The sequence below is a fragment of the Taudactylus pleione genome, unplaced genomic scaffold (genome assembly GCF_031769625.1).
Source record: "Taudactylus pleione unplaced genomic scaffold, aTauple2 ptg002782l, whole genome shotgun sequence".
Taxonomy (NCBI): Eukaryota; Metazoa; Chordata; class Amphibia; order Anura; family Myobatrachidae; genus Taudactylus; species Taudactylus pleione.
In genome coordinates, this window is record NW_028287157.1 from 294,008 (window position 1) to 319,932 (window position 25,925).

General features: G+C 47.9%; 1 protein-coding gene across 1 annotated transcript in view; it reads left to right on the forward strand.

Annotated features, from left to right (window-relative positions):
* Positions 1–25,380, forward strand: part of NYAP1 (neuronal tyrosine phosphorylated phosphoinositide-3-kinase adaptor 1) — a 67,900-nt gene extending 42,520 nt beyond the window's left edge. The window contains exons 2-6 of the mRNA XM_088466321.1: positions 15,524–15,804; positions 18,317–19,405; positions 19,534–19,722; positions 23,295–23,374; positions 25,129–25,380. Of these exons, the coding sequence (XP_088322447.1) occupies positions 15,524–15,804; positions 18,317–19,405; positions 19,534–19,722; positions 23,295–23,374; positions 25,129–25,380 (1,891 nt within the window). The remainder of the gene's footprint in view (positions 1–15,523; positions 15,805–18,316; positions 19,406–19,533; positions 19,723–23,294; positions 23,375–25,128) is intronic.
* Positions 25,381–25,925: the final 545 nt, after the last annotated feature.

A 25,925-nucleotide genomic window follows, 5' to 3' on the forward strand; every position in this document is an offset into this window, starting at 1 on the left:
TCAATCTCAGTGTAGGTGGCTCATTCTCAGTGTAAGTGGCTCATTTTCACTGTAGGTGGCTCATTCTCAGCATAGGTGGCTCATTCGCAGCGTAGGTGGCACATTCTCAGCATAGGTGGCTCAATCTCAGCGTAGGTGGCTCAATCTCAGTGTAGGCGGCTCATTCTCATCGTATGTGGCTCATTCTCAGCGTAGGTGACTCATTCTCAGCTTAGGTGACTCATTCTCAGTGTAGGTGGCTCATTCTCAGTGTAGGTGGTTCATTCTCAGCGTAGGCTGCTCAGTCTCAACGTAGATTGCTCATTCTCAGTGTAGGTGGCTCATTCTCAGCGTATGTGGCTCATTTTCAGCGTAGGTGGCTCATTTTCAGCGTATGTGGCTCATTCTCAGCGTAGGTGGCTCAATCTCAGTGTAGGTGGCTCATTCTCAGTGTAAGTGGCTCATTTTCACTCTTGGTGGCTCATTCTCAGCATAGGTGGCTCATTCGCAGCGTAGGTGGCTCATTCTCAGCATAGGTGGCTCAATCTCAGCGTAGGTGGCTCAATCTCAGTGTAGGTGGCTCATTCTCAGTGCAGGTGGCTCATTCTCAGTGTAGTCAGCTCATTCTCATCGTATGTGGCTCATTCTCAGTGTAGGTGGCTCATTCTCAGTGTAGGTGGCTCATTCTCAGCATAGGTGGCTCATTCTCAGTGTAGGTGGCTCATTCTCAGTGTAGGTGGCTAATTCTCAGCGTAGGTGGCTCAATCTCAGTGTAGCTGGCTCATTCTCAGTGTATGTGGCTCATTTTCACTGTAGGTGGCTCATTCTCAGCATAGGTGGCTCATTCGCAGCGTAGGTGGCTCACTCTCAGCATCAGTGGCTCAATCTCAGCGTAGGTGGCTCAATCTCAGTGTAGGTGGCTCACTCTCAGTGCAGGTGGCTCAATCTCAGTGTAGGTGACTCATTCTCAGTGTAGGTGGCTCATTCTCAGCGTATGTGGCTCATTCTCAGCGTATGTGGCTCATTCTCAGCATATGTGATTCATTCTCAGTGTAGGTGGCTCATTCTCAGCGTATGTGGCTCATTCTCAGCGTATGTGGCTCATTCTCAGCGTAGGTGACTCATTCTCAGTGTATGTGGCTCATTCTCAGTGTAGGTGGCTCATTCTCAGCGTATTTGGCTCATTCTCATCGTATGTGGCTTATTCTCAGCGTAGGTGACTCATTCTCAGTGTATGTGGCTCATTCTCAGTCTAGGTGGCTCATTCTCAGTGTAGGTGGTTCAATCTCAGAGTCGGTGGCTCATTCTCAGCGTAGGTGACTCATTCTCAGTGTAGGTGGCTCAATCTCAACGTAGATGGCTCAATCTGACTGTACGTGGCTCATTCTCAGCGTAGGTGGCTCATTTTCAGCGTAGGTGGCTCATTTTCAGCGTAGGTGGCTCATTCTCAGCGTGGGTGGCTCATTCTCAGAAAATATGGCTCATTCCCAGTGTAGGTGGCTCAATCTCAGCATAGGTGGCTCATTCTCAGTGTAGGTGGTTCAATCTCAGCATTGGTGGCTCATTCACAGCGTAAGTGGCTCATTCTCAGCGTATGTGGCTCAGTCTCATTGTAGGTGACTCATTCACAGCGTAGGTGGCTCATTCTCAGCGTATGTGGCTGATTGTCATTGTAGGTGACTCATTCACAGCGTAAGTGGCTCATTCTCAGCGTATGTGGCTCATTCTCATTGTAGGTGACTCATTCACAGCGTAAGTGGCTCATTCTCAGTGAAGTTGGCGCATTCTCAGCGTAGGTGGCTCATTGTCAGAACAGTAGTATATGTGCCTGGGTTACACCGGGAGAGAACAGTAGTATATGCGCCTGAGTTACACTAGGAGAGAACAGTAGTATATGTGCCTGGGTTACACCAGGAGAGAACAGTAGTATATGTGCCTGAGTTACACCAGGAGAGAGCAGTAGTATATGTGCCTGGGTTACACCGGGAGAGAACAGTAGTATATGTGCCTGGGTTACACCAGGAGAGAACAGTAGTATATGTGTCTGGGTTACACCGGGAGAGAACAGTAGTATATGTGTCTGGGTTACACCAGGAGAGAACAGTAGTATATGTGTCTGGGTTACACCGGGAGAGAACAGTAGTGTATGTGTCTGGGTTACACCGGGAGAGAACAGTAGTATATGTGTCTGGGTTACACCAGGAGAGAACAGTAGTATATGTGTCTGGGTTACACCGGGAGAGAACAGTAGTATATGTGTCTGGGTTACACCGGGAGAGAACAGTAGTATATGTGTCTGGGTTACACCGGGAGAGAACAGTAGTATATGTGCCTGGGTTACACCAGGAGAGAACAGTAGTATATGTGTCTGGGTTACACCGGGAGAGAACAGTAGTATATGTGTCTGGGTTACACCGGGAGAGAACAGTAGTATATGTGTCTGGGTTACACCGGGAGAGAACAGTAGTATATGTGCCTGGGTTACACCAGGAGAGAACAGTAATATATGTGCCTGAGTTACACCAGGAGAGAGCAGTAGTATATGCGCCTGGGTTACACCGGGAGAGAACAGTAGTATATGTGCCTGGGTTACACCGGGAGAGAACAGTAGTATATGTGCCTGGGTTATACCAGGAGAGAACAGTAGTATATGTGCCTGGGTTACACCAGGAGAGAACAGTAGTATATGTGTCTGGGTTACACCGGGAGAGAACAGTAGTATATGTGTCTGGGTTACACCGGGAGAGAACAGTAGTATATGTGCCTGGGTTACACCAGGAGAGAACAGTAATATATGTGCCTGAGTTACACCAGGAGAGAGCAGTAGTATATGCGCCTGGGTTACACCAGGAGAGAACAGAAGTATATGTTGCTGGGTTACACCAGGAGAGAACAGTAGTATATGTGCCTGTGTTACACCAGGAGAGAATAGTAGTATATGTGCCTGGGTTACACCGGGAGAGAACAGTAGTATATGTGCCTGGGTTACCCCGGGAGAGAACAGTAGTATATGTGCCTGGGTTACACAGGAGAGAACAGTAGTATATGTGCCTGGGCTACACCAGGAGAGAGCAGTAGTGTATGTGCCTGAGTTACACCAGGAGAGAACAGTAGTATATGTGCCTGGGTTACACCAGGAGAGAACAGTAGTGTATGTGCCTGGGTTACACCAGGAGAGAACAGTAGTATATGTGCCTGGGTTACACCAGGAGAGAACAGTAGTATATGTGCCTGGGTTACACCAGGAGAGAACAGTAGTATATGTGCATGGGTTACACAGAAGAGAACAGTAGTGTATGCGCCTGGGTTACACCAGGAGAGAACAGTAGTATATGTGCCTGGGTTACACCAGGAGAGAACAGTAGTATATGTGCCTGGGTTACACCAGGAGAGAACAGTAGTATATGCGCCTGAGTTACACCGGGAGAGAACAGTAGTATATGTGCCTGGGTTACACCGGGAGAGAACAGTAGTATATGTGCCTGGGTTACACCAGGAGAGAACAGTAGTATATGTGCCTGGGTTACACCAGGAGAGAACAGTAGTATATGTGCCTGGGTTACACCAGGAGAGAACAGTAGTATATGTGCCTGGGTTACACCAGGAGAGAACAGTAGTATATGTTGCTGGGTTACACCGGGAGAGAACAGTAGTGTATGTGCCTGGGTTACACCGGGAGAGAACAGTAGTATATGTGCCTGGGTTCCACCGGGAGAGAACAGTAGTATATGTGCCTGGGTTACACAGGAGAGAACAGTAGTATATGTTGCTGGGTTACACCGGGAGAGAACAGTAGTATATGTGCCTGGGTTACACCAGGAGAGAACAGTAGTATATGTGCCTGAGTTACACCAGGAGAGAACAGTAGTATATGTGCCTGGGTTACACCAGGAGAGAACAGTAGTATATGTTGCTGGGTTACACCGGGAGAGAACAGTAGTGTATGTGCCTGGGTTACACCAGGAGAGAGCAGTAGTATATGCGCCTGGGTTACACCGGGAGAGAACAGTAGTATATGTGCCTGGGTTACACCGGGAGAGAACAGTAGTGTATGTGCCTGGGTTACACCAGGAGAGAACAGTAGTATATGCGTCTGGGTTACACCAGGAGAGAACAGTAGTATATGTGCCTGGGTTACACCAGGAGAGAGAGAACAGTAGTATATGTGCCTGGGTTACACCAGGAGAGAACAGTAGTATATGTGTCTGGGTTACACCAGGAGAGGGCAGTAGTATATGTGCCTGGGTTACACCAGGAGAGGGCAGTAGTATATGTGCCTGGGTTACACCAGGAGAGAACAGTAGTATATGTGCCTGGGTTACACCAGGAGAGAACAGTAGTATATGTGCCTGGCTAACACCAGGAGAGAACAGTAGTGTATGTGCCTGGGTTACACCGGGAGAGAACAGTAGTGTATGTGCCTGGGTTACACCAGGAGAGAACAGTAGTATATGTGCCTGGGTTACACCAGGAGAGAACAGTAGTATATGTGCCTGGGTTACACCAGGAGAGTATAGTAGTGTATGTGCCTGGGTTACACCAGGTGAGAACAGTAGTATATGTGCCTGGGCTACACCAGGAGAGAACTGTAGTGTATGTGCCTGGGTTACACCAGGAGAGAACAGTAGTATACGCGCCTGGGTAACACCAGGAGAGAACAGTAGTATACGCGCCTGGGTTACACCAGGAGAGAACAGTAGTATATGTGCCTGGGTTACACCGGGAGAGAACAGTAGTATATGTGTCTGGGTTACACCGGGAGAGAACAGTAGTATATGTGCCTGGGTTACACAGGAGAGAACAGTAGTATATGTTGCTGGGTTACACCGGGAGAGAACAGTAGTGTATGTGCCTGGGTTACACCAGGAGAGAACAGTAGTGTATGTGCCTGGGTTACACCAGGAGAGAACAGTAGTACATGTGCCTGGGTTACACCAGGAGAGAACAGTAGTGTATGTGCCTGGGTTACACCAGGAGAGAACAGTAGTACATGTGCCTGAGTTACACCAGGAGAGAACAGTAGTATATGCGCCTGAGTTACACTAGGAGAGAACAGTAGTATATGCGCCTGGGTTACACCAGGAGAGAACAGTAGTATATGTTCCTGGGTTACACCAGGAGAGAACAGTAGTATATGTGCCTGGGTTACACCAGGAGAGAACAGTAGTGTATGTGCCTGAGTTACACCGGGAGAGAACAGTAGTATATGTGCCTGGGTTACACAGGAGAGAACAGTAGTGTATGTGCCTGGGTTACACAGGAGAGAACAGTAGTATATGTGCCTGTGTTACACCGGGAGAGAACAGTAGTGTATGTGCCTGGGTTACACAGGAGAGAACAGTAGTATATGTGCCTGGGTTACACAGGAGAGAACAGTAGTGTATGTGCCTGAGTTACACCAGGAGAGAACACTAGTGTGTGCGCCTGGGTTACACCGGGAGAGAACAGTAGTATATGTGCCTGGGTTACACCGGGAGAGAACAGTAGTATATGTGCCTGGGTTACACCGGGAGAGAACAGTAGTATATGCGCCTGGGTTACACAGGAGAGAGCAGTAGTGTATGCGCCTGAGTTACACCGGGAGAGAGCAGTAGTGTATGCGCCTGGGTTACACCGGGAGAGAACAGTAGTATATGTGCCTGGGTTACACCTGGAGAGAGCAGTAGTATATGTGCCTGGGTTACACCAGGAGAGAGAACAGTAGTATATGTGCCTGGGTTACACCAGGAGAGAACAGTAGTATATGCGACTGGGTCACACCGGGAGAGAACAGTAGTGTATGCGCCTAGGTTACACCAGGAGAGAACAGTAGTGTATGCGCCTGGGTTACACCAGGAGAGAACAGTAGTGTATGTTCCTTGGTTACACAAGGAGAGAACAGTAGTATATGCGCCTGGGTTACACAGGAGAGAACAGTAGTGTATGCGCCTGGGTTACACCGGGAGAGAACAGTAGTGTATGCGCCTGGGTTACACCAGGAGAGAACAGTAGTGTATGCGCCTTGGTTACACCAGGAGAGAACAGTAGTGTATGTGCCTGGGTTACACTAGGAGAGAACAGTAATATATGTGCCTGGGTTACACCAGGAGAGAACAGTAGTGTATGTGCCTGGGTTACACCAGGAGAGAACAGTAGTGTATGTGCCTGGGTGACACCAGGAGAGAACAGTAGTGTATGTGCCTGGGTTACACCAGGATAGAGAACAGTAGTATATACGCCTGGGTTACACCAGGAGAGAACAGTAGTATATGCGCCTGGGTTACACCAGGAGAGAACAGTAGTGTATGTGCCTGGATTACAAAGGAGAGAACAGTAGTGTATGTGCCTGGGTTACACCAGGAGAGAACAGTAGTGTATGTGCCTGGGTTACACCAGGAGAGAACAGTAGTATATGTGCCTGGGTTACACCAGGAGAGAGCAGTAGTATATGTGCCTGGGTTACACCAGGAGAGAACAGTAGTTTATGTGCCTGGGTTACACCAGGAGAGAACAGTAGTATATGTGCCTGGGGTTACACCAGGAGAGAACAGTAGTATATGTGCCTGGGTTACACCAGGAGAGAACAGTAGTATATGTGCCTGGGTTACACCAGGAGAAAACAGTAGTATATGTGCCTGGGTTTCACCAGGAGAGAATAGTAGTATATGTACCTGGGTTACACCGGGAGAGAACAGTAGTATATGTGCCTGGGTTACCCCGGGAGAGAACAGTAGTATATGTGCCTGGGTTACACAGGAGAGAACAGTAGTATATGTGCCTGGGCTACACCAGGAGAGAGCAGTAGTGTATGTGCCTGAGTTACACCAGGAGAGAACAGTAGTATATGTGCCTGGGTTACACCAGGAGAGAACAGTAGTGTATGTGCCTGGGTTACACCAGGAGAGAACAGTAGTATATGTGCCTGGGTTACACCAGGAGAGAACAGTAGTATATGTGCCTGGGTTACACCAGGAGAGAACAGTAGTATATGTGCATGGGTTACACAGAAGAGAACAGTAGTGTATGCGCCTGGGTTACACCAGGAGAGAACAGTAGTATATGTGCCTGGGTTACACCAGGAGAGAACAGTAGTATATGTGCCTGGGTTACACCAGGAGAGAACAGTAGTATATGCGCCTGAGTTACACCGGGAGAGAACAGTAGTATATGTGCCTGGGTTACACCGGGAGAGAACAGTAGTATATGTGCCTGGGTTACACCAGGAGAGAACAGTAGTATATGTGCCTGGGTTACACCAGGAGAGAACAGTAGTATATGTGCCTGGGTTACACCAGGAGAGAACAGTAGTATATGTGCCTGGGTTACACCAGGAGAGAACAGTAGTATATGTTGCTGGGTTACACCGGGAGAGAACAGTAGTGTATGTGCCTGGGTTACAACGGGAGAGAACAGTAGTATATGTGCCTGGGTTACACCGGGAGAGAACAGTAGTATATGTGCCTGGGTTACACAGGAGAGAACAGTAGTATATGTTGCTGGGTTACACCGGGAGAGAACAGTAGTATATGTGCCTGGGTTACACCAGGAGAGAACAGTAGTATATGTGCCTGAGTTACACCAGGAGAGAACAGTAGTATATGTGCCTGGGTTACACCAGGAGAGAACAGTAGTATATGTTGCTGGGTTACACCGGGAGAGAACAGTAGTGTATGTGCCTGGGTTACACCAGGAGAGAGCAGTAGTATATGCGCCTGGGTTACACCGGGAGAGAACAGTAGTATATGTGCCTGGGTTACACCGGGAGAGAACAGTAGTGTATGTGCCTGGGTTACACCAGGAGAGAACAGTAGTATATGCGTCTGGGTTACACCAGGAGAGAACAGTAGTATATGTGCCTGGGTTACACCAGGAGAGATTGAGAACAGTAGTATATGCGCCTGGATTACACCAGGAGAGAGCATTAGTATATGTGCCTGGGATACACCAGGAGAGAACAGTAGTATATGTGCCTGGATTACTCCAGGAGAGAACAGTAGTATATGCGCCTGGGTTACACCAGGAGAGAACAGTATTATATGCGCCTGGGTTACACCAGGAGAGAACAGTAGTATATGTGCCTGGGTTACACCAGGAGAGAACAGTAGTATATGTGCCTGGGTTACACCAGGAGAGAACAGTAGTATATGTGCCTGGGTTACACCGGGAGAGAACAGTAGTATATGTGCCTGGGTTACACCGGGAGAGAACAGTAGTATATGTGCCTGGGTTACACCAGGAGAGAGAACAGTAGTATATGTGCCCGGGTTACACCAGGAGAGAGAACAGTAGTATATGTGCCTGGGCTACACTAGGAGAGAACAGTAGTATATGTGCCTGGGTTACACCAGGAGAGAGAGAACAGTAGTATATGTGCTTGGGTTACACCAGGAGAGAACAGTAGTATATGTGTCTGGGTTACACCAGGAGAGGGCAGTAGTATATGTGCCTGGGTTACACCAGGAGAGGGCAGTAGTATATGTGCCTGGGTTACACCAGGAGAGAACAGTAGTATATGTGCCTGGGTTACACCAGGAGAGAACAGTAGTATATGTGCCTGGCTAACACCAGGAGAGAACAGTAGTGTATGTGCCTGGGTTACACCAGGAGAGAACAGTAGTGTATGTGCCTGGGTTACACCAGGAGAGAACAGTAGTATATGTGCCTGGGTTACACCAGGAGAGAACAGTAGTATATGTGCCTGGGTTACACCAGGAGAGTATAGTAGTGTATGTGCCTGGGTTACACCAGGTGAGAACAGTAGTATATGTGCCTGGGCTACACCAGGAGAGAACTGTAGTGTATGTGCCTGGGTTACACCAGGAGAGAACAGTAGTATACGCGCCTGGGTAACACCAGGAGAGAACAGTAGTATACGCGCCTGGGTTACACCAGGAGAGAACAGTAGTATATGTGCCTGGGTTACACCGGGAGAGAACAGTAGTATATGTGTCTGGGTTACACCGGGAGAGAACAGTAGTATATGTGCCTGGGTTACACAGGAGAGAACAGTAGTATATGTTGCTGGGTTACACCGGGAGAGAACAGTAGTGTATGTGCCTGGGTTACACCAGGAGAGAACAGTAGTGTATGTGCCTGGGTTACACCAGGAGAGAACAGTAGTACATGTGCCTGGGTTACACCAGGAGAGAACAGTAGTGTATGTGCCTGAGTTACACCAGGAGAGAACAGTAGTATATGCGCCTGAGTTACACTAGGAGAGAACAGTAGTATATGCGCCTGGGTTACACCAGGAGAGAACAGTAGTATATGTGCCTGGGTTACACCAGGAGAGAACAGTAGTATATGTGCCTGGGTTACACCAGGAGAGAACAGTAGTGTATGTGCCTGAGTTACACCTGGAGAGAATAGTAGTGTATGTGCCTGGGTTACACCAGGAGAGAACAGTAGTATATGCGCCTGTGTTACACCAGGAGAGAACAGTAGTATATGTGCCTGTGTTACACCGGGAGAGAACAGTAGTATATGTGCCTGGGTTACACAGGAGAGAACAGTAGTGTATGTGCCTGTGTTACACCGGGAGAGAACAGTAGTATATGTGCCTGGGTTACACCAGGAGAGAACAGTAGTATATGTGCCTGGGTTACACAGGAGAGAACAGTAGTGTATGTGCCTGAGTTACACCAGGAGAGAACACTAGTGTGTGCGCCTGGGTTACACCGGGAGAGAACAGTAGTATATGTGCCTGGGTTACACCGGGAGAGAACAGTAGTATATGTGCCTGGGTTACACCGGGAGAGAACAGTAGTATATGCGCCTGGGTTACACAGGAGAGAGCAGTAGTGTATGCGCCTGAGTTACACCGGGAGAGAGCAGTAGTGTATGCGCCTGGGTTACACCGGGAGAGAACAGTAGTATATGTGCCTGGGTTACACCAGGAGAGAGAACAGTAGTATATGTGCCTGGGTCACACCGGGAGAGAACAGTAGTATATGTGCCTGGGTTACACCAGGAGAGAGAACAGTAGTATATGTGCCTGGGTTACACCAGGAGAGAACAGTAGTATATGTGCCTGGGTTACACCAGGAGAGAGAACAGTAGTATATGTGCCTGGGTCACACCGGGAGAGAACAGTAGTATATGTGCCTGGGTTACACCGGGAGAGAACAGTAGTATATGTGCCTGGGTTACACCAGGAGAGAGAACAGTAGTATATGTGCCTGGGTTACACCAGGAGAGAACAGTAGTGTATGCGCCTGGGTCACACCGGGAGAGAACAGTAGTGTATGCGCCTGGGTTACACCAGGAGAGAACAGTAGTGTATGCGCCTGGGTTACACCAGGAGAGAACAGTAGTGTATGTTCCTTGGTTACACAAGGAGAGAACAGTAGTATATGCGCCTGGGTTACACAGGAGAGAACAGTAGTGTATGCGCCTGGGTTACACCGGGAGAGAACAGTAGTGTATGCGCCTGGGTTACACCAGGAGAGAACAGTAGTGTATGCGCCTTGGTTACACCAGGAGAGAACAGTAGTGTATGTGCCTGGGTTACACTAGGAGAGAACAGTAATATATGTGCCTGGGTTACACCAGGAGAGAACAGTAGTGTATGTGCCTGGGTTACACCAGGAGAGAACAGTAGTGTATGTGCCTGGGTGACACCAGGAGAGAACAGTAGTGTATGTGCCTGGGTTACACCAGGATAGAGAACAGTAGTATATACGCCTGGGTTACACCAGGAGAGAACAGTAGTATATGCGCCTGGGTTACACCAGGAGAGAACAGTAGTGTATGTGCCTGGGTTACACAGGAGAGAACAGTAGTGTATGTGCCTGGGTTACACCAGGAGAGAACAGTAGTGTATGTGCCTGGGTTACACCAGGAGAGAACAGTAGTATATGTGCCTGGGTTACACCAGGAGAGAACAGTAGTATATGTGCCTGGGTTACACCAGGAGAGAGCAGTAGTATATGTGCCTGGGTTACACCAGGAGAGAACAGTAGTTTATGTGCCTGGGTTACACCAGGAGAGAACAGTAGTATATGTGCCTGGGGTTACACCAGGAGAGAACAGTAGTATATGTGCCTGGGTTACACCAGGAGAGAACAGTAGTATATGTGCCTGGGTTACACCAGGAGAAAACAGTAGTATATGTGCCTGGGTTTCACCAGGAGAGAACAGTAGTATATGTGCCTGGGTTACACCAGGAGAGAGCAGTAGTATATGTGCCTGGGTTACACCAGGAGAGAACAGTAGTATATGTGCCTGGGATACACCAGGAGAGAACAGTAGTATATGTGCCTGGGTTACACCAGGAGAGAATAGTAGTATATGTGCTTGTGATACACCAGGAGAGAACAGTAGTATATGCGCCTGGGTGACACCAGGAGAGAACAGTAGTATATGCGCCTGGGATACACCAGGAGAGAACAGTAGTATATGCGCCTGGGATACACCAGGAGAGAACAGTAGTATATGCGCCTGAGTTACACCAGGAGAGAACAGTAGTATATGTGCCTGGGTTACACCAGGAGAGAGCAGTAGTATATGTGCCTGGGTTACACCAGGAGAGAACAGTAGTATATGTGCCTGGGTTACACCAGGAGAGAGCAGTAGTATATGTGCCTGGGTTACACCAGGAGAGAGCAGTAGTATATGTGCCTGGGTTACACCAGGAGAGAACAGTAGTATATGTGCCTGGGTTACACCTGGAGAGAACATTAGTGTATGCGCCTGGGTTACACCAGGAGAGAACAGTAGTATATGCGCCTGGGTTACACCAGGAGAGAACAGTAGTATATGCGCCTGGGTTACACCAGGAGAGAACAGTAGTATATGCGCCTGGGTTACACCAGGAGAGAACAGTAGTATATGCGCCTGGGTTACACCAGGAGAGAACAGTAGTATATGCGCCTGGGTTACACCAGGAGAGAACAGTAGTATTTGTCCCTGAGTTACATCGGGAGAGAGCATTAGTATATGCGCCTGGGTTACACCAGGAGAGAGCATTAGTATATGTGCCTGAGTTACACCAGGAGAGAACAGTAGTATATGCGCCTGGGTTACACCAGGAGAGAGAACAGTAGTATATGTGCCTGGGTTACACCGGGAGAGAACAGTAGTATATGTGCCTGGGTTACACCGGGAGAGAACAGTAGTATATGCGCCTGGGTTACACCAGGAGAGAGCAGTAGTGTATGTGCCTGGGTTACACCAGGAGAGAACAGTAGTGTATGTGCCTGGGTTACACCAGGAGAGAACAGTAGTATATGTGCCTGGGATACACCAGGAGAGAACAGTAGTATATGCGCCTGGGTTACACCAGGAGAGAACAGTACTGTATGCGCCTGGGTTACACCAGGAGAGAACAGTAGTATATGCGCCTGGGTTACACCAGGAGAGAACAGTAGTATATGTGCCTGGGTTACACCAGGAGAGAACAGTAGTGTATGTGCCTGGGTTACACCAGGAGAGAACAGTAGTGTATGTGCCTGGGTTACACCAGGAGAGAACAGTAGTATATGTGCCTGGTTTACACTAGGAGAGAACAGTAGTATATGTGCCAGGGTTACACCAGGAGAGAACAGTAGTAGATGTGCCTGGGTTACACCAGGAGAGAATGAGAACAGTAGTATATGCGCCTGGATTACACCAGGAGAGAGCATTAGTATATGTGCCTGGGATACACCAGGAGAGAACAGTAGTATATGTGCCTGGGTTACACCAGGAGAGAACAGTAGTATATGCGCCTGGGTTACACCAGGAGAGAACAGTATTATATGCGCCTGGGTTACACCAGGAGAGAACAGTAGTATATGTGCCTGGGTTACACCAGGAGAGAACAGTAGTATATGTGCCTGGGTTACACCAGGAGAGAACAGTAGTATATGTGCCTGGGTTACACCGGGAGAGAACAGTAGTATATGTGCCTGGGTTACACCGGGAGAGAACAGTAGTATATGTGCCTGGGTTACACCAGGAGAGAGAACAGTAGTATATGTGCCTGGGTTACACCAGGAGAGAGAACAGTAGTATATGTGCCTGGGCTACACTAGGAGAGAACAGTAGTATATGTGCCTGGGTTACACCAGGAGAGAGAACAGTAGTATATGTGCCTGGGTTACACCAGGAGAGAACAGTAGTATATGTGCCTGGGTTACACCAGGAGAGGGCAGTAGTATATGTGCCTGGGTTACACCAGGAGAGGGCAGTAGTATATGTGCCTGGGTTACACCAGGAGAGAACAGTAGTATATGTGCCTGGGTTACACCAGGAGAGAACAGTAGTATATGTGCCTGGCTAACACCAGGAGAGAACAGTAGTGTATGTGCCTGGGTTACACCAGGAGAGAACAGTAGTGTATGTGCCTGGGTTACACCAGGAGAGAACAGTAGTGTATGTGCCTGGGTTACACCAGGAGAGAACAGTAGTATATGTGCCTGGGTTACACCAGGAGAGTATAGTAGTGTATGTGCCTGGGTTACACCAGGTGAGAACAGTAGTATATGTGCCTGGGCTACACCAGGAGAGAACTGTAGTGTATGTGCCTGGGTTACACCAGGAGAGAACAGTAGTATACGCGCCTGGGTAACACCAGGAGAGAACAGTAGTATACGCGCCTGGGTTACACCAGGAGAGAACAGTAGTATATGTGCCTGGGTTACACCGGGAGAGTACAGTAGTGTATGTGCCTGGGTTACACCAGGAAAGAACAGTAGTATATGTGCCTGGGTTACACCAGGTGAGAACAGTAGTATATGTGCCTGGGCTACACCAGGAGAGAACAGTAGTATATGTGCCTGGGTTACACCAGGTGAGAACAGTAGTATATGTGCCTGGGTTACACCAGGAGAGAACAGTAGTATATGTGCCTGGGTTACACCAGGAGAGAACAGTAGTATATGTGCCTGGGTTACACCAGGAGAGAATATTATTATATGTGCCTGGGTTACACTGGGAGAGAGCAGTAGTGTATGTGTCTGGGTTACACAGGAGAGAACAGTAGTATATGTGCCTGGGTTACACCAGGAGAGAACAGTAATATATGTGCCTGGGTTATACCAGGAGCGAACAGTAGTATATGTGCCTGAGTTACACCAGGAGAGAACAGTAGTATATGCGCCTGGGTTACACAGGAGAGAATAGTAGTATATGTGCCTGGATTACACCAGGAGAGAGCAGTAGTATATGCGCCTGGGTTACACCAGGAGAGAGCAGTAGTGTATGTGCCTGGGTTCCACCAGGAGAGAACAGTAGTATATGTGCCTGGGTTACACCAGGAGAGAACAGTAGTATATGTGCCTGGGTTACACCAGGAGAGAACAGTAGTATATGTGCCTGGGTTACACCAGGGGAGAACAGTAGTATATGTGCCTGGGTTACACCAGGAGAGAGCAGTAGTATATGTGCCTGGGTTACACCAGGAGAGAACAGTAGTATATGTGCCTGGGTTACACCAGGAGAGAGCAGTAGTATATGTGCCTGGGTTACACCAGGAGAGAACAGTAGTATACGTGCCCGGGTTACACCAGTAGAGAGCAGTAGTATATGTGCCTGGGTTACACCAGGAGAGAACAGTAGTATATGTGCCTGGGTTACACCAGGAGAGAGCAGTAGTATATGTACCTGGGTTACACCAGGAGAGAAAAGTAGTATACGTGCCCGGGTTACACCAGTAGAGAACAGTAGTGTATGTGCCTGGGTTACACAAGGAGAGAGCAGTAGTATATGTGCCTGGGTTACACCAGGAGAGAGCGTAATATATGTGCCTGGGTTACACCAGGAGAGAATAGTAGTATATGAGCCTGGGTTACACCAGGAGAGAACAGTAGTATATGCGACTGGGTTACACCAGGAGAGAGCAGTAGTATATGCGCCTGGGTTACACCAGGAGAGAACAGTAGTATATGCGCCTTAGTTACACCAGGAGAGAACAGTAGTATATGTGCCTGGGTTACACCAGGAGAGAACAGTTGTATATGTGCCTGGGTTACACCAGGAGAGAACAGTAGTATATGCGCCTGGTTACACCAGCAGAGAACAGTAGTGTATGTGCCTGGGTTACACCAGGAGAGAACAGTAGAATATGCACCTGGGTTACACCAGGAGAGAACAGTAGTATATGCACTTGGGTTACACCTGGAGAGAACAGTAGTGTATGTGCCTGGGTTACATCTGGAGAGTACAGTAGTATATGCGCCTGGGTTACACCAGGAGAGAACAGTAGTATATGCGGCTGGGTTAGGAGAGAGGTTCCTCATCATCATTGTCTAGAGGAGCACATAACTGAGGTGATAATGTAAAAAATTTTAATGTTGGTATTTCGAGTAACTTTATAGAAGTTTATACCATGCCGTTTTACCAAGTCTAGAGATTGTGTCCCATACATAGCAAGAATGCCTTAGCAATATCTATACTCTCAGGACACAGATATCTAGACGCCTTTAACTTGTAGACATTAAGCTATCAGGTGACCTCCTGAATAACATGGATGAGGGGCCCGGAGTATAGCATTCTATGAAGGAGCTGTCACGATTTCTTTGAGGCAATGTATTATCAGTGACCATGTCTGTGTTGGTTATGACCTTGTCTTCAAATGTATTTTTAGCTCGGGCAAGGTGCGTGACATGGCCTCCTTCCGTCGCCATTTCCGGATGGGCTTTATGACAATGCCAGCCTCTCAGGAGCGGGCTCCTCTCCCTTGTGCCAGTGCCATGGCCCCTCGATCCCATTCCTGTCACTCGGTGGGCAGTGCTCCAGAAGAGAGTGGGAATGAAGTGGCCCCTCCTTGTAGGAGACCCCCAGCTAAACCCAAAAGAAACCCCAGCACAAAGCTCAGCCTTGGAGGAGAGAGTAGAACAGCAGAGGAGCGTCGGATCAGAAAAGAAGGTGAGGCCGTGGAAAGGAACCAGCTTCTGGGTCCCTGTGTATGTTCTGTATTAGCTGAGAGGTGCTAGGGTGCCGATCACTCCCGGTAATGTCCTACCAAACTGGCTTTAGCACAGATACATCATTGTATTACTCTGTATGCCTTTATTTACTCCATGAGGTCAGTCTTGCTTGTTGATGATCTGATTTCAAAGGAGCAGCACCAGCAAAGGGCAATATGACCACGTTTTAGGCCTACAGCTGATGAAAGTCTCAGTGCCCACCCCCCACACCCAGCTCCTTTAAATACATATTTCATGGAACTAATAAACAACCGTGGCCTCACGTTCCTCGACTGCTTCCTGCCCCCAGTGTCTTCATTGGCCGGAAGGGCTCATTCGCTGTTTTGCTGTAGCTCACCTTAGCACCAGGGAATGAGCACTGTCCTCCAGCGGTGGTGATCCCACAGGTTGATAGCAGCTGCAGGACATGATGGACGTGATTCTTTTCAGCAGCAGGAGAGGTAAGTAATAGAAAAGGGAATGGCCTCTGTTTAGCTCGTTAGCTGCCAGTAAGTGATCGCCTTTGTTAAACTCACCAGCAGAATGAAACTCAATTAGGAAATAGACAACGTGTGACTATAGTGTGATTATGCATCGTATACTGTCCCTCAATGGGACTACATTCATTACTGACATATCTGTTTCACTGAAGTGTGGTGTTATTGGGCTACACTGTCTCAAGTCATAGCTCTTTGACTATGTTATTTATTTTTAATTCACTTTACTGCCATTATAAAACCAGGCTGGGAACCTCACATTACAGGTACTAGGCACCATACATTGTCATCACCAGGTACTATGACCATATCTCTACATCCCGGTCACCAGGTACCATAACCAAATCTCTACATCCCAGTCACCAGGTACCATAACCAAATCCCTACATCCCAGTCACCAGGTACTATGACCATATCTCTACATCCCAGTCACCAGGTACCATAACCAAATCCCTACATCCCAGTCACCAGATACTATGACCATATCTCTACATCCCAGTCACCAGGTACCATGACCATATCTCTACATCCCAGTCACCAGGTACCATAACCAAATCCCTACATCCCAGTCACCAGGTACCATGACCATATCTCTACATCCCGGTCACCAGGTACTATGACCATATCTCTACATCCCAGTCACCAGGTACCATGACCATATCTCTATATCCCAGTGACCAGGTACCATGACCATATCTCTACATCCCAGTCACCAGGTACCATGACCATATCTCTACATCCCAGTCACCAGGTACCATAACCAAATCCCTACATCCCAGTCACCAGGTACTATGACCATATCTCTACATCCCAGTCACCAGTTACCATAACCAAATCCCTACATCCCGGTCACCAGGTACCATAACCATATCTCTATATCCCAGTCACCAGGTACCATAACCAAATCCCTACATCCCAGTCACCAGGTACTATGACCATATCTCTACATCCCGGTCACCAGGTACCATGACCATATCTCTACATCCCAGTCACCAGGTACCATAACCAAATCCCTACATCCCAGTCGCCAGGTACTATGACCATATCTCTACATCCCAGTCACCAGGTACCATGAGCAAATCCCTACATCCCAGTTACCAGGTACCATGAGCAAATCTCTACACTCTGGTCACCAGGTACCATGACCATATCTCTACAACCCGGTCACCAGATACCATAACCATATCTCTACATCCTGACATCCTAATCACCAGGTACCTTAAGTAAATCCCTATGTCCCATTAACCAGGTACCATAAGTAAATCCTCACATCCCATTAACCAGGTTCCATAAGTAAATCGCTACATCCCAATCACCAGGTACTATGAGCAAATCCCTGCATCCTAATCACCAGGTACCATGAGCAAATCCCTGCATCCCAATCACTATGTATCATGAGTAAGTCCCTACATCCCAATCACCATGAGCAAATCTCTGAATCACAATAACCAGATAACCAGGTACCATGAGTAAGTCCCTACATCCCATTTACCAGGTATCATGAGAAAATCCCTACATTCCAATCACCAGGTACCATGAGCAAATCACTACATCCCGGTCACCAGGTACCATGAGTAAATCCCTATATCCTAATCACCAGGTTCCAAGAGCAAATCCCTACATCCCAATCACCAGGTACTGCATCCCGGTCACCAGATAGAATGATACTACATCCCGGTCCCGCTCCCGATTAAGATTAGTTCACATTTATAATCTTACAGGAAACAATGCCAGCTCCACCAAGCAAACTTCAAAATATTGTGTACTGTTCGCTCCAGCTTACAATCTAATGCACCGTCTGTAATCATGTAATTTTATTACACAGATCTGGACGAAATTATTTATTGTATTTCGGATCTTATTGAATGAAAATAGTTGACAATTTATTAAAAGGCATAATGCCATATCAACATCCACCTTGTGGCCAATTATATCTAAGCCCCAATCATGTATATATATATATTTTTTTTATAGGGTCCCTAAAAAGTGCCTCTGACTCTCGCCGGATGCCCCCTCAGAAGCCGCAGCGCAGCCCCCACACACATCTCTCTGCTTCCTTCGATGAGGCTTATGCGAACCGCCCTGCCTCCACATCTGCCATTCTCAATCCCACCACTCGCAGCACTTCACCCTCCCTTGAAGAACCGGTGTACATTGAGATGGTAGGCAATGTCTCCCGAAGGCCTCCGCCACCTCCCACCCCAGCACCCCCTGAAGAAGAGTCAGATGGTGAAGAGGAAGCTATTTATGAGGAAATGAAATACCCACTTCATGAAGAGCACCCATCCCACCTACGCCATCCTCAACGTCGACGGGCGCCACCACCTAGAACCCCCGAGGTGGACATTCCTCCTCCATTCCCAAACCTTCTGCATCATAGACCTCCTCTTTTAGGTGCACCGTCTGGGAAAGGCCAAAAAATCACGAAGCCTTCGCAGCTGGCGTCGTCCAAGCTGCCAGTCCCCCATAAAGAGATCCCAACCACAGCTCACGCATCCTCCATGCACCTGCCTCCATCTGGTCGTGCTCGCAGCCACTCAACGCCATTGCCCCCGCAGGCTTCTTCCCAACGCCGACCAGACTCTGAAACCCCGAGAGGGTCAGGGAGCTCACAGGAAAAAGGGGCATCAATGTTGCCCGTTCCCCATGGACACCCCCGGGACAAATCCCTTTCTTACACCATGGTATATTCTTCCGTCAAGGTGACTCATTCTCTTTTACCAGCCTCACAAATGGAGGAGAAAACGGAGAGGGAGATCTCAGTCTTAGCTGGGCTGATCTGCCCAGCATCTCGTGTGTCAGGAACACAGCTCCCCAGTCGGCCTCCTTCAGCACACCTTCACCAGGTACAAGGGGAGCAGGCTTCTCCTGCTGTCTGGACGTACCCTACAGGCAAGAGACCACCAGCATATGAAAACAGCATAAAGGGCTCCAGAACGCCATTGGTTCAGGCCTCAGACTCCCGTATAGGTGGGGTCAGTGCTGCAGAGGAGGAGAGAGCTGGGTCAGTATGGGAACTACAGAGGAGGATGTCGTGCGGACGGAGAAGTCAACTTGGAGAACGTAAGTTGATCATTCAGCTTTTGGCGCTGGTGGGGCAGGGGATCTGCTAACTGTGTTTTGCGTGTCACCTTACCTGAGTACATAAAGACCCTGCACAGCTGTAACTGTAATGGTTTGTGTTTCCCTAGCATTGGCAGATGGACCCCGCATCTGGAATGGAAATCCCGGGAAGTCAGAGAAAGCAAGTCACGGGACCCTAGCGTCTGGTATCCCTGTTCGGAGCCAGCAAAGCCTGGACAGTGCGATTGCCCGCGGGGTGGCACGGACTGGTCTTCCAATGCCATGCCAGACCTTCCCAGCATGTCATCGGAGTGCAGGTACACTGTTGTTGTTATTTTTATATTATAATTGTCTTTTATTTTTATGGCGCCGCAAAGGCCCCACAGTGCGGTGCGTAGGGGTAAAACATACAACAAATGCATAGGTACAGTCAAGAACATAACTTATTGGACAGAGATAATTATAGTGCTGAGATGACATAATCACGTAGACATTACAGAGGGGAGAGTTCCCTGCTACGTTGAGTTTACAGTCTATCTTTTATGTATTAAAAACCACCAAAGCTTTTCTGGTACTGGTTGCCTGCCTATGATGGCAAGTGACGATGGCCCCGTGGATGGAGATACCTTTGATGGACAACCTACTGTGGAGGAGGAACCTAATTCTTGAATCTCCTCCATAAGAAAAGACGGTATTGTCCCTATCACAACATAGCTGCCTACATCTGACAGACAGGAAGCGGTGATGTCTGTTTCTTATCATTTCTCATTTATTTGCTTTGGTGGTGTTTTGTTGTCATTCACTCCAAGGGCAAAGCTAGCGGGGGCTGGTGGGACTTGTGCCCCGTATGCTGATTGTGGGAGTCCCCAGCATAGGTTTCAAGAGGGAGTGGAGGCTTGATGAGGTTATTATGACCCCTTGGATTGCTATATCTGAGTGATCCAAAAAGAAATCGGTCAGCCTCCCTCTCCACCTCGCTCAGAGGCAGTGAGGCTGAGATCATGTGAGGCTGATGATCATTCACCATATATGCCTGCAGGCTCTACCGCCAACCTGGGAGAACCTACTGTGCCAATATTATAGCCAAATCCATAGCAGAATTCACTCAGCATGTAAAACACCCTAGGGAGCAAGTTCCCTAAGACTCCCCACTCAATTTTCTAGGTACAGAACCTGGTCTGTGAGGACTCTTAATCAGGCTATCCGTCTGGTCCCCACAGAGGAGCCATTTTGGGCCGAAAGTCTGGCTATGTCTGTAAAAGGTTAATGAAGCTTTCCTCTTCTTTTGCAAGAATTTTAGAACCTCCGTCCTCAATTAGATCGGGCAGGTGCCAAAGCTCTGCTGTTTCCCATCATTTGAGGAATCCAACTCGTGAGGTGATCTTCATATTGACAAGAAATCCTCTAATAAAAAAAGAGTTTGGTCATCTTTCAACTTTATGATTCCTGAGCTGTTTGGTGAAGTGTGGAACAGACAAAAGGTTTATAATCACCCAGATTACACTTAGCAGGAATGAATAGGTAAAAACATGAATCTCTCCCAAGAAAATTAGATGCCCCTATAGCGAGGCCAGTCCACAGCTACTCCTAAAATGGTAAGACAATTTCATCAAACTTTCAGTCATACCACAAAGAAAACCTCTTAGATGTAGAGATATTCAACTTTCCCAAAGACTCATAGGACCTTATTTTTGGGGGTGATATTCCAATCCCTGTGGAAGACAGCAAATGGGAAGACAGGCCTGGTCAGCAGAGAGACCAGCCACCAAGCCTTCAATGGTAGCATGACATTGTCTCCGCCCACCCGGGAACACCAGTGGTAGCAGCAGTCTTCTTCTCTTCCGGGATTAGTGATTCTCCTCAAATACTTTTGTGGTAAGAATCATAGATCGGAGCTACATCTTAAATCTGTGAAGCCACCACCCAGAAGGTTTACCTGGAGGCTAGATACAAAGGGTTTGATTCAATTACCCATGAGTGAGTGAGATCTTGCCCTGGATCTTGCACTTACTCACATGGACTTGTGGGGCAAGTCTATTTGAATCAGGCTCCTATCAAACTAACAATAGAGCCAAAGGCTTTTACTGCACTCATGGCAACGATGATGGCTCTTTTGAGAACCGGAGGTTTGGTAACCATTTATTACTTGACTTGTTAATCAAGGAAGGATCCTGTACTTAATATAGACCACCAAAGATGCTATGTCGTGCCTTTAGCCACTCAGGACAACAGAACTAGTGCCATCACAATTTAAGACTGGACATTCGTTATAGAAGATACCAGTCTACAGGGCAGCGGGAGGCTGGGACACTTCAGTGCCGCATACAGGCATTGTGGTCCAAATAAAAAAGGTGTCATGGTTCTGGAACTAACATTTCTTGTCAAAGCACAACCTCCCCTATCAGAGGGGCTGGAAAATTTCAGTCCAAACAATGCCACAGCCATATCCTGCATAATCCACCATGGCGGCACCAAAAAACTCTCTGGCAATGAAAGAAAACAAAAAGATTATTTGCTGGATGGACTAAAAATTCCAGTGGTCTCGGCAGTATTTATTCCAGGACTCGAGTCAAGCTCTACAAATCAGAGAGTGGTCCTACAGATAACTGACATGAAGCTGTCTCAGTAGAACCAGATATTGACATGAAGCTGTCTCAGTAGAACCCGAAACAGATTGCAATCATGAAGAAGGGGTATCCCTAGTAGATGCCGTTTCAGTAGGTATGTAACCAATGTGCTATGTAAGATAACAAAGATAAGTGGAGGAACTTTTTAGCAAGGAGTGCTACACCTCCAGCTTTCATATTGCTTCATGGGATCTCAGCCTATATTATTGAACTTTTTGGATTGTGGAGAAATCATGATGTATCAAAAATTCCCCTATAGTATCTGGAGATAATGGTTCCTATATTACATAACGAACGATTCTACTATATTCCCTGCCTCTTCCACTTTTTAGAGGTAGTCAGTGGCGGTGCTCTATGAATTTGCCTTTGATAGGATGTAAATTTCCGAGAGGCAGGTGTCCACTCCTAATAGGTCCTTATACAAAAGAGAGGTGTGCCACACATCAGGTGATCTCTATCTTAGTAGACCTGGCTGTCTCTTTAAACTTACTACCCTTTGCAAAATGGCAGCGACAGGCCCTGGAGGTCAGGGCGTTATCCCTGGGTCCCGGAGCGATGGACTGGTCCGCCCTTGCGTTTTGCTTTTTCCCCGCTGAACAGTGGACCAAGCCCTCTTCCAAACATCTCATATCAATAATCTTGTCTCACCAAAGGAATCCTTGTGGGTACATATTTGTGACCTCATCTCAGCAAGGCACGCGCCCCACACCACCCATAATTCTGCCCCCCATGCATTCACCTCTGCCTGGACCCGTAAATCCAAATGAGGAGGGTAGGAGGGTCCCAAACCAGTATTTTGCCTAGGACCCCACATGGTTTTAGAAGCCTATTTATCATTAAATATTTGTGGCATATTCCCTGAAAACACCCGTTATCGGTGGATACCGGCACATTTCATGTATCCCTCAATTGTACTATGTAGATATCTGCTGCAGCCACTCCTTTACCGACAGCAGTCTCAGCCCCCCTAGGTTTCTATGGGGGGTTGTGAAGCCGTCAGATTTACCAAGCTCTGGAAAGAAGATGGCATTAGCCGCTGTAGCCGATAGGCTTCGCAAACTTTACCAGGAGAGGTGCATGTGCTATTTAATACCTCCGGGCGTTATTATCACATACTCAATGCGCCCCCCAGATCGTACTGTCATTATTGGTAAATGGGCCCGATAATCGGGGATGACTTGGTATGGTTCTGTCTTCTGATGCCTTCTAGTGGTCAGTAGGTGTAACTCCATGATTTGACACTATTAACTTTGTCTCTGCAGATTTTGGAGGTAATTACCGCCTTGGCCGATCAGCCTCCACTTCCGGAGTGCGCCAATCGTCTGTCCAGAGGCAAAGTCAGGTATTTCCCCTCCCGCCACAATACTACGCATGCTGGGGTCACAGCCAATGACACACTGGCCACCCCACAGAGGTCTTTACGCAGATCATCTCACTTCTCTGCAGAGCATTACTCTCTCTGCTCTCTGTAACTGCAGCTTCCATCATCCTGTATGCAGATCATCTCACTTCCCTGCAGAGCATTGCTTTCTCTCTCCACTTTCATCATCTTGTATGCACATCATCTCATTTCTCTGCAGAGCATTACTCCCTCTTCTTTTCCCTGTAACTGCTGCTTTTTTTTTTCCATATATGCAGGTCATCTCACCTCTCTGCAGAAGATTACTCTTTCTGCTTCTCTCTGTAACTACCGCTTCTATTATCCCTGTATGCTGGTCATCTCACTTCTCTGCAGAGCATTACTTCTTCTGTTGCTCTCTGTAAAATACGGCTTCTTTCATCCTAGATGCAGTTCATCTCACCTCTCTGCAGAGCATTGCTCTGTTAACTTCTAGCTACCGCTTCTATCATTCTGTATGTAGCTAATTTCTCTGCAGAGCTTTACGCCCTCTGGTTCTACCTGTAACTGCTGCTTCATTTATCCTGTATGCAGCTCATCTCACCTCTCTGCAGAGCATTACTCTTTCAACTTCTAACTACCACTTCTATCATCCGGTATATAGCTCATATCTCTGCAGAGCATTACTCCTTCTGCTTCTCCCTGTAACTGCTGCTTCTTTTGTCATATATGCAGGTCATCTCACATCTCTGCAGAGCATTACTCTTTCAACTTCTGTCTGTAACTACCGCTTCCATCATCCTGTATGCAGCTCATCTCATTTCTCTGGAGAGCATTACACCCTCTGCTTTTCCCTGTAACTGCTGCTTCTTTCATCCTATATGCTAGTCATTTTGTCTTTCTGCAGAGCATTATTCTTCTTCCTGTAACTGCTCATTCTCTAATCCCGAATGCAGGTCATCACACCTATCTACAGAGCATTACTCCTCTGCTTCTTCCTGTAATTGCATCTTATTTCGTCCTGTATGCAGCTTATCTCACCTCTCTGCAGAGCATTATTATTTAAAATTCTGTCTGTGACTTCCTCTTCTATCTTCCTGTATGCAGCTCATCTCATCTCTCTGCAGAGCATTACTCCATCTTCTTCTACCTGTAACTGCTGCTTCTTTCGGGCCTATATGCAGCTCATCTCACCTCTCTGCAGAGCATTACTTTATCAACTTCTGTCAAACTACTGCTTCTATCATCCTGTATGCAGCTCATCTCATCTCTCAGCAGAGCATTACTCCCTCTGCTTCTCCCTGTAACTGCTGCTTCATTCGGCCTATATGCTGGTCATCCCACCTTTCTGCAGAGCATTACTCCCTCTGCTTCTCCCTGTAGCTTGCTGATTCTTTTATCCTGTATACAGGTTATCTCACCTATCTACAGGGCATTGCTTGCTCTGCTTCTACCTGTAACTGCTGCTTCTTTTGTCGTACATCACCTCTCTGCAGAGCATTACTCTTTCAAATTCTGTCTGTAAATACCGCTTCTATCATCCTGTATGCTCATCTCATTTTATTTTTCTGCAGAGCATTACACCCTCTGTAACTAATGCTTTTCTTTTTGTCCTGTTTGCTGGTCATCTCACCTTCTGCAGAGCATTACTCATTCTGCTTCTACCAGCTACCCTTAATGCATCTCAGCCCACCTCTCGCTTCAGGTTGCGTACTAACGTCTCACATTCTGTCTCTCCCCCCCCCCCCCCCCGCCAGGCTGTTCTGTCTCCCACCCCGTCAGTGCCTGCAGGTGGCCGGGAGCGTGACGGGAAGCTGCAGGAGGTGATTGAGAGGAAGAGGTTTCTGTGCCATGAGATCAAGTCCCGCCAGCCGAGGGCAGACAGGGGGCTATGCAAACAGGAGAGCTTGCCCATTCTGCCCAGCTGGCGACGGGGCTCTGAGGTCCGGAAAGGGGGCACCCCACCTTGCCATCGGCAAACGGCTGTTTTGTGGGACACTGCCATCTGAGATCATTTACCCCCTCTCTTTACCTGGGGGCGCTGGCCAAAACCCTGAGGCGAAGGTAGGGAGGAGAAGATATGGGTAGGAGAGGCGGGGAGAGATGTTCTGCAGATAAAGAAATGGCGACCATCTGCAGGAAAGGGAGAGAGAGTTCCTATAGGATAAAAGGTCAATGTTACACTGTATGAGGGGGGGAAGACTTATTTAAAAGAAAAAAAAAAGATTATGGGGGGAACTTTGTTCTAACGTTAGTGGCAAGTAAAGTAAATAAAGGCCACAAGGTTCTGGAGGTGGGAGGGGTCCGGGCTGAGCCCTCTGAGATATGACCACCATGAGTGGGGTCTTACAGACAGAGACACAACAAGAGGGTCCAACTGGAGGGAAACCCTACAAATATGGACAAGGGCTAACTAAGCAGGAATCTGCGGAGCTGTCAGTATAGGCTCTGCTCAGGGTCCTGCACAAACGTTCTGCAGAGCATCCCTTCCAGTGACAGGCAAAGCAGACAAGGACTAATACTCAGCATATCAAAGAACGGTCAGCAAACTACC